This window comes from Chiloscyllium plagiosum, unplaced genomic scaffold (genome assembly GCF_037043375.1).
Source record: "Chiloscyllium plagiosum isolate Xiang-an unplaced genomic scaffold, Cpla_swu_hap1 HiC_scaffold_27, whole genome shotgun sequence".
NCBI classification, from domain to species: domain Eukaryota; kingdom Metazoa; phylum Chordata; class Chondrichthyes; order Orectolobiformes; family Hemiscylliidae; genus Chiloscyllium; species Chiloscyllium plagiosum.
Genome location: NW_028270165.1, coordinates 91,674 through 107,534, shown reverse-complemented (window position 1 = coordinate 107,534; position 15,861 = coordinate 91,674). Strand labels below are relative to the sequence as shown.

The window sequence follows — 15,861 nt, the reverse complement described above, 5'->3', positions numbered from 1 at the left end:
TGACTTGAGAGTTCAAAAGGACAAGAGAGAGAAACCATTGTAGCGCTGGGGCTCCCGAAGCCATTAAAAAATTACCTGCTTTGGATTGAACGTAATTGTATTTTTGAGACTTTATGATGGTATTGAGTTGCCATTCCTGGTTATTAAATATGAACTCTGTAAAAGGTAACATTGACGAAGCTTTAACTTACTTGCTGTTCTTGCAGACCACTCTACAGACCTTTCAGACTACCCCACTGTCAATTCCAACTAATCAGATCTTATGTCTTATTTGAATCACAACCCTGAAAAGAGAACATGTTTAATTCGAAGACTAATGAATCAGTTTAAATGCAACCTTTTGGTAACATCTCAGCTTCAGGTACAGTATGATTCAGTGCCTAAAAAGCAGGAGTTTACTCCTAGCTTAGAAATTATTCTCAGCCTAACATTGAAGAGATTCAGGCACAATGTGTCAGGAAGCCATTTTATGGTCAAAAGTTTGCCCTCCTGCTAAGAAGCCGTTTTGGAAAATAAGTGTATCTGACTTGTGACCTGTGCAAGGTTAGGAACTCTCCAATTAGCTCAGACTGGTACCTCTTTATGATGGGAGTTTATCTCGCTAGCAGGCACCTAACTCGGCTGGATATGTTTTTCTCACCTGATGAATGGCTTAGGGCCTGTAGGAGTGATTAGTCAAGCGTACAGGGACCTGTCAATTAACTTTTCTTCCTTACGAATTAAGAACATGCAATGTTTTTGTAAACCTTTGTGTAAAGGAAACCACTTTGTAGCAGTATATCAGAGTAACCTGCCAGGGCACTTGAAGTGGAGATGACCTGGGGGGTGCAGTGAGAGAGGGACTCACTGAAATCTTTGTAGAGGGAGGAAGAGAGCTTCTTCAAGGAAGGCATCCTTGTAAGAGGATTCGCAGTAGGTTGAAGTCTTTGAGGAGAAAGTGAGGACTGCAGATGCTGCAGATCAGAGCTGAAAATGTGTTGCTGGAAAAGCGCAGCAGGTCAGGCAGCATCCAGGGAACAGGAGAATCGACGTTTCGGGCATAAGGTCGCCTCTCAGCCTCCGACGCTCCAGGGAAAACAGCACCAACCTATTCAGCTTCTCCCAATAGCTCAACGTCCTTCTAAATCTTTTCTGAACCCTTTCAAGTTTCACAACAAACTTCTGACAGGAAGGAGACCAGAACTGCACACAATATTCCAAAAGTGGTCTAACCAATGCCCTGTACAGCTGCAACATCATCTCCCAACTTCAATACTTGATACTCTGACCAATAAAGGAAAGCATTCCAAACGCCACCTTCGTTATCCTATCTGCCTGTGACTCCACTTTCAAGGAGCTATGAACCTGCACGCCAAGGTCTCTTTGTTCAGCAACAGTCCCTTGGATCTTACCATTAAGTGTATAAGTCCTCCTCTGATATGCTTTTCCAAAATGCAGTGCCGCATATGTATCTAAATTAAACTCCACCCTGTTATCCTCTGAGCTAAGCATCTTCACTGTCCACTACACCTCTAATTTTGGTGTCATCTGCAAACTTAGTAACTATACCTCGTATATTGACATCCACAGCATTTATATAAATGATGAAAAGTAGTGGACCCAGCACCCATCCTTGTGGTATACTACTGGTCACAGGCCTCCAGTCTGAAAAGCAACTCTCCACCACCACCCTCTGTCTTCCTACGTGTGAGCTGGTTCTGTATCCAAATGGCTAGTTCTCCCTGTATTCCATGATATCTAACCTTGTGAATCTGTCTCCCTTGGGGAATCTTGTCAAACGCCTTACTAAAGTCTATCTAGTACCCTGGCATGTAGGCCGTCAGGCCCAGGGGACTTGTCTGCCCTCAATCCTAAAAGTTTGCTGTGTACCTTTTCCCTCTCAACGTTGATTGTTTAAGTTCTATCCTTTCTATCACCTCTGACTTGCCGTTCCAATAGGAATGGTACTATTGTCCTCCAGCTTGAAAACTGAGGAAAAGGATTGACTTAGCATCTCTGCCATTTCAGTGTTCCTCCTATTAACTCACTGGTTTCATTTTCCAAGGGGCCATAGCGACTCTGTTTTCTTCTGCATGCCAACAGAAGCTTTTGCTATTCTTTTTGATATTTTGCGCAAGGTTTCTTTGGTAATTTATCTTTATTCATTTTTTTTAGTATCCCTTCGTTTTATGTTTGCAAGTTTTCCAATGTTTCAGCCTTCGAGGTCTGGAATAACATTTCGGAAAAGACTGAAAATGTTTAAAACAACGTTAAAACTTAAAGACAAACCCACCTTTCAGGTGGCTGGCGAGGGGAGCAGGGAACACATTCGCCCCGCCCCCATTGTCTCCGATTGGTTGGATGCCTCGTCGAACCGCGCCCACGACACGCGGGGTGACGTCACGGTCTGGCCACCTAGCCCCTTGTGAGTTGGCGCATGTGCAGTGTAGGTCATGTAGCGAGACAAAGGGAGTGTTACTGAGTGTGGGAGAGGAATGGCGCCGGTGGCTTAAGGAACAAGAACAGGACCCGCTGGAAAAGCTGAGCAGCCCTGGCTGCATGTGTCAAGAGAATCCGAGGGAACGTTACGGGTCCAGTGATCCTCCTTCAGAACAGAAACAGGTTTCGGAAACATCCCGGAGAGGTCGCCAGGCATGAGCGCCCGGGGAGAGGGGACAGTGAGTACCTCCCTCGACACTGTCCTATTCCCCCCGAGTCCAGGAACTCCCCACATACGTTCGAGACACCACCCACGCCCTCCACCTCCTCCAAGACTTCCGTTTCCCCAGCCCCCAACGCCTCATCTTCACCACGGATACCCAATCCCTCTACACCTCCCTCCGCCATGACCAGGGCCTCCAAGCCCTCAGTTTCTGCCTCTCCCGACGTCCCCAACTCTCTCATTCATCTGGCTGAACTGGTCCTCACCCTTAACAATTTCTCCTTCGAATCCTCCCACTTCCTCCAGACCAAAGGGACAGCCATGGGCACCCGTATGGGCCCCAGCTATGCCTGTCTCTTTGTTGGCTACGTAGAACAGTCCATCTTCCGTAATTAAACCGGCACCACTCCCCACCTCTTTCTCCGCTACATTCATGACTGCATTGGCGCCATCTCGTGCACCCGCGAGGAGGTTGAGCAAACTTCACTGACACATTCCATCCGGACCTTAAATTTACCTCGACCATCTGACACCTCCCTCCCCTTACTGGATCTCTACATCTCCATTAATAACGACCGACTTGACACCGGCGTTTTATAAACCCACCGACTCCCACAGCTACCTGGATTACATCTCTTCCCACCCTACCTCCTACAAAAATGCCATCCCGTATTTCCTATTCCTTTACCTCCGCCGTATCTGCTCCCAGGAGGACCAGTTCCACCACAGAACACACCAGATGGCCTCCTCCTTAAGATACTGCAATTTCCCTTCCCACATGGTTAAAGATGGAAATGTGTTGCTGGAGAAGCACAGCAGGTCAGGCAGCATCTAGGGAACAGGAGAATCGACGTTTCGGGCATTAGCCCTTCTTCAGGAAAGGCTAATGCCCGAAACATCGATTCTCCTGTTCCCTAGATGCTGCCTGACCTGCTGCGCTTCTCCAGCAACACATTTCCATCTCTGATCTCCAGCATCTGCAGACCTCATTTTCTCTTCACATGATTAAAGATGCCCTCCAAAGCATATTGTCCACATCCCGCACCTCCGCCCTCAGACCCCACCCCTCAAACCGTAACAAGGTTAGAACGCCCCTGGTGCTCACCTTCCACCCTACCAACCTTCGCTTAAACCAAATCATCCGCCGACATTTCCGCCACCTCCAAACAGACCCCACCACCAGGGATATATTTCCCTCCCCATCCCTTTCCACCTTCCGCAAAGACCGTTCCCTCTGTGACTACCTGGTCAGGTCCATGCCCCCATACAACCCACCCTCCCATCCTGGCACCTTCCCCTACCACCGCAGGAATTGCAAAGCCTGCGTCCACACCTCCTCCCTCACCACCTCCCTCCTAAAGGAGCCTTCCACATCCGTCAAAGTTTTGCCTGCACATCCACCAATATCATTTATTGTATCTGTTGATCCAGATGTGGAGACTGGACGCCTCCTAGCAGAGCCATTAGGGAACACCTCTGGGACACCCGCACCAATCAACCACACCGCCCTATGGCCCAACATTTCAACTCCCACTCACACTCTGCCGAGGACATGGAGGTCGTGGGCCTCCTTCACCACTGCTCCTTCACCACCAGATGCCTGGAGGAAGAACACCTCATCTTCAGCCTTGGAACACTTCAACCCCAGGGCATCAATGTGGACTTCAACAATTTCCTCATTTCCCCTTCCTCCACCTCACCCCACTTCCAAACTTCCAGCTTAGCATTGTCCCCATGACTTGTCCTACCTGCCTATCTTCTTTTCCACATATCCACTCCACCAAACCCTCCCCCATACCTATCACCTTCTTCCCACCCCCACTCACCTATTGTACTCTGTTACTTTCTCCCCACCCCCACCCTACTCTCATTTATCTCTCCACCCTTCAGGATCTCTGCCTGTATTCCTGATGAAGGGCTTTTGCCCGAAATGTCGATTTTACTGCTCCTCGGATGCAGCCTGAACTGCTGTGTTTTTCCAGCACCATTCTAATCTAGACTCTGATTTCCAGCATCTGCAGTCATTATTTTTACCGAGAGGAGACAGTGAGACAGGGGAGGATTGGGAACTGCGGGAGGAGGGAGACTGGGGATTTATAAAGTCCTAGGGGAGGCCTGAGGCTGCGAATAAAAGCTCCACAGGCCCAGTGTTTACTTTGCTTGGGGAAGGACCTCTGGGGGCAACTGGTCGCCATATTTGTGAGGGTAAGACGCATGTTGTCTTGGGGCGGGGAGCGCGAGCATTCATGTTGGTGTGGGCACCATCAACTGTCATTTCTGGGAGAGAATTCCAACTTTGTGGCAGCCTTTGTGTCAACTAGGATTTTCTCATTCTGTATGTAAGTTTGCTCGCTGAGCTGGAACATCATTTTCAGATGTTTCATCACCATACTTGGTAACAACATCAGTGAGTCGAGTGAAGCGCTGGTATTATGTCCTGCTTTCTATTTATGTCTTTTGGTTTTAGGATGGGTGATATCATTTCCGTTATTTTTCTCAGAGCATGGTAGATGGGGTCCAAATCAATAGATTTCCAGTTGGAATGACATGTTCCAAGAAATTCTTGTGTGTGTTTCTGGTTGGCTTATTGGATGGTGGCTTGTCATAGGATGGATGTATGGTCCCAGTCAACATGGTGTCCTCCTTTGTCTGTATGTAAAGATACTAGTGATAGTGGAGCATGTGTTTTTGTGGCTAGTTGATGTTCATATATCCTGGTGGCTAGTTTTATTCCTGTTTGTCAGATGTAGTGTTTGTTACAGTCATAGAATCCCTATGTGTGGGAATATGCCCTTCGGCCCAACAGCTCCATACCGACCCTGCAGAGAGTATGCCAGCCAAGCCCATTCCTGTACAATTACCCCTGACTTATGTACCACTATGGGCAATTTTAGCATGTCCAATTCACTTCGCCTGCATATCTTTGGATTGTGGGAGGAAACCGGAGCATCCGGCGGAAACCAACACAGACACTGGGAGATTGTGCACATTTCACACAGACAGTCGCCCCAGGATGGGATTGAACCCGGGTCCCTGGTGCTGTGAGGCAGCAGTGCTAACCACTTGTATTTCAACAGTCTTTCAACTTTAAACACATTCATCACAGTCTTCCCAGAGGATTAGACTGTTCTCTCTCATTAGAGATGGCTGGTGGTGGTTTATCTTGAGGGTCACCACACCTCAGCTGAGGGGAAAGGCCGAGAAGGAGATCCTCACATTTCTCCAGCTTGGGTGATACATAATGTGAAGCACCTTGGTATACTTTTGTTGAAATGTTATCATCAGTATTAGCTGCTGCTGTTGCTGTCATTTATTGGCAAGACTCATGTCAAGTGAAACAATTTCAGGAAGAAATTGGCAGCTGGCAGAGCTCCCCCACCCAATGCCAAAAAAGTGAATGCTTTTATTGTGAAAGAAAATTGGCAAAGAAAAGAAAATTAAAATGTCATGTACCTTTAGAAAGAGTGGAAGGGTTGATTTTTCAAAATAAATAAAAACAACATTTATGAATTGGAGCAACAAACTAAATTAACAACTCAGGTTTCTTTTCACATAACTGCACTACTGCAAATGTCTGTATTATGGGAAAATGTTATGTACTAAAATCTGTTCTTATTTTGTAAAGAGTCAGGTCAATAGGTTTAATTTTGTCCAGTGATCAATAAGATCTTGATTGATACAGCATCTATGTGAGATACATGGGAGTTAATATTTGATCGAGTAAGTCTCCACTGACCACCACAAGAACAAAGTTTTTCCCTGTCTGAACTGTCAAAGATGTGCTTTCTTCACAAATTTTAACTTCTTGATGTGTTTGTACGTCTTGCAATATTTGATTTTAAAATATGTAATTTACAGTGAAAATGAATTGTTTGTGCTTTTTAATGTTGATTTTAAGGTACGCTGATAAGAAACGATGTATGCATTTAGGCTGTCTAAAAATAGAATGCTTTTCATACTCAAAGTTGCTGTGCAAACAAAACACAATTTGGGAGGTGATGGTTGTTCCCTATCTCAAAGCCAATATAAATAATACCTGTGGTGTCAACACATGCAACCACTGCCTTTCACACTTTTTTTTGAAAATCATTGGGAATTTAACACATCACACTACTGCAGCAGTATCTGAGCACGTCACATCGGGCTTCCCATCAGGATGCTGTCACAAACCTCAACCTAATTTGGGATGTTGGGGAAAGTGCAAAATAAATGAATCACTGGTATATACCCTGTGGTTAAAGAGCGCTACAACAGTATTGTACGGACATGTCAGCTGTCTTGGTGAGACCTAACTTTACTCTGCGACACCTTGATTGGTTGTCGCTGACTGCATGTAAAACGAAACATTATGGAGTAAAGACATTTTTGCGACTGAAAATGTTTTATTTGGCCTTCAGCAGTCACACCTACAGTTTTACCATATATTTTGCTGCTTATTTTGATTTAACTTGATGATGATATGTAACCTCAGTTGCTAAACAACCCTCAGTGGAGCCTCAAGCGTTATTTGAGATCCAACACAAAAGCCAATTTCTTCCAAATACAAAATGTTGCTGACTACAAAGAAAAATCACACAAAAGCATTTATCAACACCCAGATCGATTTACCGCAAGAAATAGCAGTATTGGCCATTCTGCTCCACCATTCAGTGAGATCATGTCTGATCTGATAACCCTCAATTCCATTTTCCTGCCTTTTCCCCAAAACCCTTGATTCCCCACTGATCTTCCTTTGACACCTTCAATTTTTCAGAAGTTTAACTTATCTAGAACTTTGAAGACTGAGACACTTGGACACACAGTACCAACATCAATCCTTGTTAATTGTCCTTGCTTCTGTGCCACAAAAAATTGTTTTCTGGATCCTTGTTTGAGTCTACAAACTGCTCAATAAGCTCAAACAACCCTCTTCTGTTCTTCTCATGAGCCAATATCTCTGATAGCTCCATTTCAATGAAACTGAAAAAGCTTCCTATCACTTTTGGTTGCAGCCAATAGGGCCAATATTAAAGATGATTCTCATTTTCCTAAATACTTGAAATAGATTCAATTAATTTTAAACAAACAAGTTCTGACACATGTTCAGGTTCGTTTGAGAAGTTTAGCAGAATTGTTTTTCTCAGATGGGACAGTGAAACTTCTTTAGATTGTTTCCACTATTGGAGGTCTACCTCCAGTTCTTTTTCTTAGCACATTATAATGATCTTCTGAACTAGTTTTATTTCATTATATCCATCCCTTCAAACAAACCAATTCTTCCCATAAGTAAATTCATCCATCTCCAGCACATTCTAGGTGATATTTTTCCTTAAATTCCATTAAAATGTCCTATCTCTTTCCTTAAATCTATGCCCCCTAATTGCTGAAGCCGTCCACCAAGGGGAAAAGTTTCTTCCTATCTAGACCCTAAGTGTCTTATCTGTACAAACAGGTCCTCACCCATCCTTCTCTGCTCTAAGGAAAATACCCTCAGCCGATCTAATCACTCTCCTAGCTGAAACCCACCAACATGCACCACCCAGGGTTAGTATTCCCTTCTGCACCCTTTCTAGTGCCATCACATCCTTCTAATAATGTGACGACCAGATCCACTACTCCAGCTGTGGCCCAACGAATGTCTTGTACAGTTCCATCATGATCTCCTGGCTCTCATGTTCAATGCCTTAACTATTGAGGGCAAGTATTTCATCTGCCGCCTTAACCATTTCATCCACATGTCCTGTTGCCTTCAAGAATCTATGAACACATATACCTTTCTCTGATCTTCAGTACATTCTAAGTTCTTGTGATTCATCATGTACTCCCTTGCCTGTTGATCCTCCTGAAATGTACCATCTCAATCTTTTCAGGATTGAACTCCATCTGTCATTGTTCTGCCCATCTGACTAACCCATCTTTATTGCCCTGTAGTCTAAAACTTTCCTCCTTGCCATGTATTAGTGTGGGTTCTGAATTTCTTTTGGGACTGATTTATTTAGGTTGCTATGTGTTTATTTTGTGGGATATTTTAAGAAGATTGGGAGGACACTTGGATCCAGTATCTGTTTATACCCAAAGAAGAAACTCAAACCAGAAATTTTTTTATCCAATGTTTTCCCTGGTAACATTTTCACAATGACTTCAATTCCTGCAACACCCTTAGCTTAACTTAAACTATGTTCAAATCGAGACATTACTGAATGGAAATCATAACTTCTTGTACTATTAAATCTGTCTCCAGCAATGCTGCAAATTAGGTAACCTTGCATTATTATTTTATAACTGTGCTCAAAACCTTTTCTAAAAAGTGACCGGATGAAGATTGAAGTTGACTGAACTGCTTTATTCATTTTAAAATATTGCCAAAAAAAGTAAATGTTCAACATATGCAAAATTTTTCTTTCTCTAAAATAGGTAATGAGGTGAAAGGGAATAATGGACAAAGCAATGAAAACAATGCTGACTCTAATTCAGCAAGTATGTTCTTTTCAATAAGTTTAATTCAATATTTACATTAATTACAGTTATGTGAGTGACACAAATAACAATACTTTAAGGCTGTTAATTAAGTTTAGAAATTCAATCACATTCTGTGTAGATGGCTTAAAATCATTATATTAAAAGCTTAAAGCGCTTGCATAAAACACAACCACAGTTATGTTCATTATTTCCCAAAATGGGTTATCAAGTAAAAGGGAAGTATTGGGGATTTGATGACAGCGGGCAAAATGGCAACTCTAATTTCGCAAGTATGCAAGGTTTAAGCTTAAAATGCATGACAGGTTTATTTATCCAAGAAATAAGCACCTTTACTCTCTCTAATATTAGCTCCAATTATCAATATTTGATATGAAATTAGAAGATCTAGCTTGAGAAATCTACAACGTATTGCCACATGCTTGCCATAAATACGACAGGGACACAGTAAAAGTATGAAAATTAAGTCAGATCTTTGTGGTTACAGATCCATAAGATACAGAAGCAGAATCAGTCCATTCGACTTGTTGAGTCTGCTCCACCATTCGATCATGGCCAATGTTTCTCAACCCCATTCTCCTGCCTCCCCCCTGTAACCCTTGATTTCCTTACTAATCAAGAGCCTATCTGTATCTGTTTTAAAAGCACTCAGTTACTTTCCTCATTTCAGTGGCAATGAGTTCCACAGAGTCAGCTCTTTCTGACTGAAAAAAATCTTCCTTATCTCATCCCAGCATTTCTTGCCACCGAGAACTATGGGGGCAGAGTCCATGTGTATACTTCCTTGCATGGTAATTTGTAAATAACATTTGTTTTTTCAGGATCATTAGCTGCTGCTTAAGTGTGTTGGTAGATTTGTGGGCTACCATGATGCGGAGAGGTTTGAGTTGTCTGGACATCATTTCACAGATGTCTTTGATGTAAGGTAATGTGGCTAGGGTTTCTTCGCATGTGTCTGCTTGTTTGAGTTTGTTGTTGAGAAATCAGCGGACACGGTTTATTGGGTACCGTTCTTCTTGAATATGTTGTATAAGTATTTATCTTCTGCTCTTCGTAGTTTCTGGATGGTGCAGTGTGTAGTGGCTCGTTGAAATAGTGTCCTGATGCAGATTTGTTTGGGATGATTTGCTTCTGCATTAGGTACTTGGGTCTGTGTATGTTGTTTTCCTGTAGACGTTAGTCTGAAGTTCCCTATTGACTGTTCGCTCTACTGACATCTAGGAATGGCACTTTGTTGTTGTTCTCCTCTTTTGTGAATTTTATGCCAGTAAGGATATTGTTGATGGTGTTGTAGGTTTCCTCTCATTTGTTTCATTTTGTGATGACAAAGGTGTCGTCACTGTGGCGGACCCAAAATTTGGGTTGGAGCATTGGGAGGGCTGTTTGTTCGAGTCTCTGCATTATTGCTTCTGCTAGGAACCTTGATATTGGTGGTCTCATGGGTGTTCTGTTGATTTGTTTGTAGGTCTTGTTATTGAATGTGAAGTGGGTAATAAGATACGGGTCCACAAGCTTGACAATGTTATCTTTGCTGATGAAGTTGGTGCTGTTTGGTGTTTGTGTCTTTGGTGGTTCTTGTAGTGTAGTCAGTGTTTCTTTGGCCACGTTGATGTTAATGGATGTGAACGGGGCTGTTATGTCAAAGGACAGCATAATTTCATCCTCTTCTATCTTGGTGTCTTTGGTGTTCAGGAATTCTTGGGTAGAGTGAATGGAGTGGCATGAATCTTCGACTTGGTGTTTTAGTCTTCACTGGAGGTCTTTGACTAGTCTGTATATTGGTGGTGTTCCGGGTAGTGAGACTATGGGCCTGAGGCGGGCGGGGGGCTCCTAGTTTGCAGAGGAGGAGGACAACAACAAAGTGCCATTTCCTAGATGTCACAGTCGAGCGAACAGTCAATGGGGAACTTCACACTAGCGTCTACAAGAAACAATACACACGGACCAAATACCTAACTACAGAAGCAATCATCCCAACGCCCACAAACGAAGCTGCATCAGAAGATTATTTCAACGAGCCACCACACATTGCAGCACAGAGGAACTGCGAAGAGCAGAAGAGAAATATGTATACGTACTCAAGAACGGATACCCAATAAACCCAGTCCGCCGATTTCTCATTGCTTCCAAGCTAACCCTCAAATTTGGTTTGTCCCTGCATTCTTTCCTGGCTGTCTTTTGTGGGTTTTGAAAACTTTCCCAATCCTCTGACTGAGGATAAGAGTTGGGAAGTTGTGTTGTGGCTGTACAGGACATTGGGTAGACCACTTTTGGAATATTGTGTGCAATTCTGGTCTCGCTCCTATCAGAATGATGTTGTGAAACTTGAAAGGGTTCAGAACGCATTTAAAAGGATGTTGCCAGGGTTTGAGCTGAATGGGCTGGGCTGTTTTTCCTCGTGCATCAGAGGCTGAGGGGTGACTGAGAGTCAATAATAAAATCATGAGAGGCATGGATAGGGTAAATAGACAAGGACATTTCCCTGGGTGAGAGAGTCCAGAACTAGAGGGTAAAAGGTTTAGGGTGGAGGAGGGCAAGATTTAAAAGGGTCCTAAGGAGTAACCTTTTCATGCAGAGGGTGGTGTGTGTAAGGAATGAGCTGCCAGAGGAAGTGGTGGATGTTGATACAGCTATGACATTTAAAAGGCATCTGGATAGGTATATGAATAGGAAAGATTTAGAGGGATATGGACCAAGTGCTGGTAAATGGGACTAGATTAGGCTAGGATATCTGGTTGGCCCGAAGGGGCTGTTTCTGTGCTGTAGATCTGACTCTGGCTTGCCACTAACATTTGCCCTGTCTGTATGTTTAGTTTCTCTCGGGTTGTCTGTGTCAATGCCTTAATGTCACATTCCACCCACCACATACCACCACCACCACAGGGACGATAACCAATTCATGTCTTTTTTTTTATCAAGAAGCTGTATTGCAGGTTCAACCTGAATTTACACTTGTTTTGCTTCCCAAAATCAGACTTGCTCACTCTCAGCAATAACCCAATATCCTGAAAGATATTAATTTTCACGTGGTGTTATCCAAAATTCGAAGGTGTCAGTCCTGACGTTTTTGCTTTTTCTGTCCCTGTAAGATCCTGAATCAGCAACTTCAGGAGAATTAATTTGAGGGAGTGAGAATAGAGGAAGAGAGAGAGTGTGGGATGCTTTCAATTTTGTGGAACAGCAAAAGAAAAAAATGTTCTGCAGAAAGTGGAGTAGCTTGTTCTGAATTTCTACCCTGGACTGACCGTGATGACTTTTGTAATCTCTTTTTCCAGAGTATTTGAAGATCTGAAGACTGAAGTTTAAAAATCAACAGATGAAGGGCCTATGCCTGAATCGTCGATTCTCCTGCTGTTTGGATGCTGCCTGACCTGCTGTGCTGTTCCAGCACCGCACTTTTCAACTCCCCTCCAGCGTCTGCAGTCCCCACTTTCACATCGATGTCTGACAGTCACTCAATCCATCGGGACCTCAACGATTTTGAACTATGATTCTGTGAGAAGGAGCAAAACATTTTGGTTCCTGTTTCAGACCATTTTCAGCATTATTGGGACTGGATGAGAGTCTCTACTGTTACAGCGCACTGTGTGTAAAGCCTGAAACAGTTATACAGCCAGGAAAAAGGAATTTACTGTGGGCAGGGGCTGTAGCTGCGGCCATGGTGAAACCACAGGAATCCCACACCGTGGAGAAACCATGGAAGTGTTGCGACTGCGGGAGAGGCTTCCATGCACCATCTGTCCTGGAGATTCATCGGCGAAGTCACACTGGGGAAAGGCCGTTCTCCTGCCCCGAGTGCGGGAAAGGCTTTACTTGCTCCTCCCGCCTGCTGGATCACCGCCGAGTCCACACTGGGGAGAAGCCATTCTCCTGCCCTGAGTGTGGGAAGGGCTTCACCTACTCCTCCCACCTGCTGGCCCACCAGCGCGTCCACGCTGGGGAGAGGCCCTTCCCCTGCTCTGAGTGTGGGAAGACCTTCAGCAAATCCTCGGACCTGCTGAAGCACCAACGGGTCCACAGAGGGGAGAGGCCATTCAGCTGCCCTGAGTGCGGGAAGGCCTTCAGTGATTCCTCTACCCTGCTGAGGCACCAGTGGGTCCACACGGGGAAAAGACCGTACTCGTGCCCTGAGTGCAGGAAGGGCTTCACCCGCTCTTCTGCTCTGCTGACCCATCTGCGGGTCCACACGGGTGAGAAGCCCTTCAGCTGCCCCGAGTGTGGGATGGCCTTCAGCAGGTCTTCCCACCTGCTGAGGCACCAGCGGGTCCACACTGGGGAGAGGCCCTTCTCCTGCCTCCAGTGCGGAAAGTGCTTTACCCAGCCCTCCAACCTGCTGACCCACCAGCGGATCCACACCTGCGAGAGACCATTCTCCTGCCCCGAGTGCGGGAAGGGTTTTGCTGTTTCCTCTCACCTCGTGGCCCACCGGCGGGTCCACACAGGGGAGAGGCCATTCAGTTGTCCCGAGTGCGGGAAGGCCTTCAGCAATTCCTCTGCCCTGCTTCGGCACCAGCGCGTCCACACTGGAGAGAAGCCGTTCTCCTGCCCCGAGTGCGGGAAGGGCTTTACCCGCTCCTCCACACTGCTGACCCACCGGCGGGTCCACACGGGGGAGAGGCCATTCAGCTGCCCCGAGTGCAGGAAGACCTTCAGTGATTCCTCTGCCCTGCTGAAGCACCAGCGAGCCCACACCGGGGAGAGGCCCTTCAGCTGCCCTGAGTGCGGGAAGAGGTTTACATTTTCCCGCAACTTGCGGAAGCACCAGCGGGGGCACCAGCGCTCACAACAATCAGATTCCACTGCTGACATTGCCATGAGTCCCCCCCAGGACTGATTCTCCTGACAGTGGGTGCAGTGGGAGAGTTGGTGCACTGTATTTGTTTTCCATTGGACTGCAACCCCACGGTGGCTCAGGGGTGGCATGGTGGCTCAGTGATTAGCACTGCTGCCTCATGGCACCAGGAACCAAGGATCAATTCCACCCTTGGGGCGTCTGTCTGTGTGGAGTTTGTGGAGGGTAGGAGAATGGATGAGATAAGAAACCGCTGCCTTTCTTGAGACAAGTCTCCCGGAGAGAAGTTGCTGACTGACTGTCTGATCTGTTGATCCTCACAGTGCCCCATTGCCCTCAGTTAATTGGAGGAGGTCCACATGGATGTACCGAAGCCCCTCTTTAGACAGTGGAAGGAAACCTGTGCAGACAGGGAAAACGTGCAAACTCCACACAGACAGTTACCTGAGGCTGGAATTGAACCTGGGTCCCTTATGCTGTGAGGTAGCAATGCTAAGCAGTGTGCCACCCCAATATGTTATAAAACTGGAATAAACCTACTAAGTTGGAAATGTGTCCATACCAAGAACTTACTGTAAATGTTTGGAAGCAAACGTCCATCGGAATTGTCTTTGGGATGGATCCAAAACTAACTTTGTTAATGATTGAAATTACTTGGACCTCTGGAACTGTCTGCCAGAGAGTGTGTTGGAGTCAGATTCAATTATGGATCATTAAACTGAAAAGGAAAGCAATTGCAGTGTTCAGTGAAGAATAGTACAAGGTACTGTAGTGGGCGGCACGGTGGCACAGTGGTTAGGACAGTGGGCGGCACGGTGGCACAGTGGAGATCTGGGTTCAATTCCCGCCTCAGGCGACTGACTGTGTGGAGTTTGCACGTTCTCCCCGTGTCTGCATGGGTTTCCTCCGGGTGCTCCGGTTTCCTCCCACAGTCCAAAGATGTGCAGGTCAGGTGAATTGGCCATACTAAATTGCCCGTAGTGTTAGGTAAGGGGTAGATGTAGGGATATGGGTGGGTTGCGCTTCGGCGGGGCGGTGTGGACTTGTTGGGCCGAAGGGCCTGTTTCCACACTGTAAGTAATCTAATCTAATATGAGTTTCCTGTTTGGGGCTGTTCACTTGCTCCTGTTTCCATTTCAGGTTGCTAACTTTTCGTTAGCATCCTGCACATGTTGGGATTTTTTCTCCTTTCTATATCTCCTTGAGTGACTCAGTGACAAATCTAGTTTATGAATTGTTCCTATGATATCTCATGAGAGGGTTTATGATATTCACAGTGTGTCCAAGTGACAAAAAACAAACTGTTCATCTTAAATATTTGATTTTAAACAATGGAAATAAAATTAATGTTTGGAAAACACAACTTGCTGTGTCGTAAGATCATCAGAAATAGGAATGGGAGTAAGTAATTGACCGTTGAGATGCTCTGTCTTTCATTTATCTAAATTCTCTTTCCTGCACTTGTTTTTTCATGACTTCATCTGCTGAAGTGACGACACTCCAAAAGCTTGTGATTTCAACATAAGAGCATAAGAACTAGGAGCAAGGTTCAGCCTTCCGGCCCTTCGAGTCTGCTCCACCACTCAATAAGATCATGACTAATCTTTTCGTGGACTATGCTGCACTTATCTGCGTTTTCACCATATCCTTAATTCTTTTATTTTTCAAAAACGTATCTACTGATTCTAGTGATTGCTGAAGTAATGTCAAATACTTCCCTGGGCAAGTAATTCCATAGATTAACAACCCTCTGGGTGAAGAAGTTTCTTCTCAGTTCAGTTTTAAACCTGCTTCCTCTAATCTTGAGGCCATGCGCTTTTATCCTAGTCTCACCTACCAATGCAACATCCTACTTTTATTTCTTTCATAATTTAATATATTTCTGTAAGATCCCCTCCAAACAAACCTGCTGGACTATAACCTGGTGTCATGTGACTTATGACTAAAAAATTTGTTATTACGCATCCTCATA

At 45.1% G+C, this 15,861-nt stretch overlaps 1 protein-coding gene across 5 annotated transcripts in view; it reads left to right on the top strand.

The window, feature by feature from the left end:
• LOC148142773 (uncharacterized) overlaps nt 1-15,252 on the top strand; it is a 46,541-nt gene extending 31,289 nt beyond the window's left edge. For 3 of the 5 annotated variants that reach the window (XM_087973832.1, XM_087973831.1, XM_087973833.1), the window contains exons 3-4: nt 9,035-9,097; nt 12,373-15,252. In XM_087973832.1, the coding sequence (XP_087829958.1) occupies nt 12,756-13,931 (1,176 nt within the window). In that variant the 5' untranslated portion in view covers nt 9,035-9,097; nt 12,373-12,755 and the 3' untranslated portion in view covers nt 13,932-15,252. Of the gene's footprint in view, nt 1-2,452; nt 2,658-4,072; nt 4,847-9,034; nt 9,098-12,372 lie in introns of those variants that run through there. The other 2 variants (XM_087973835.1, XM_087973834.1) reach the window with 2 other exon arrangements.
• Nucleotides 15,253-15,861: the final 609 nt, after the last annotated feature.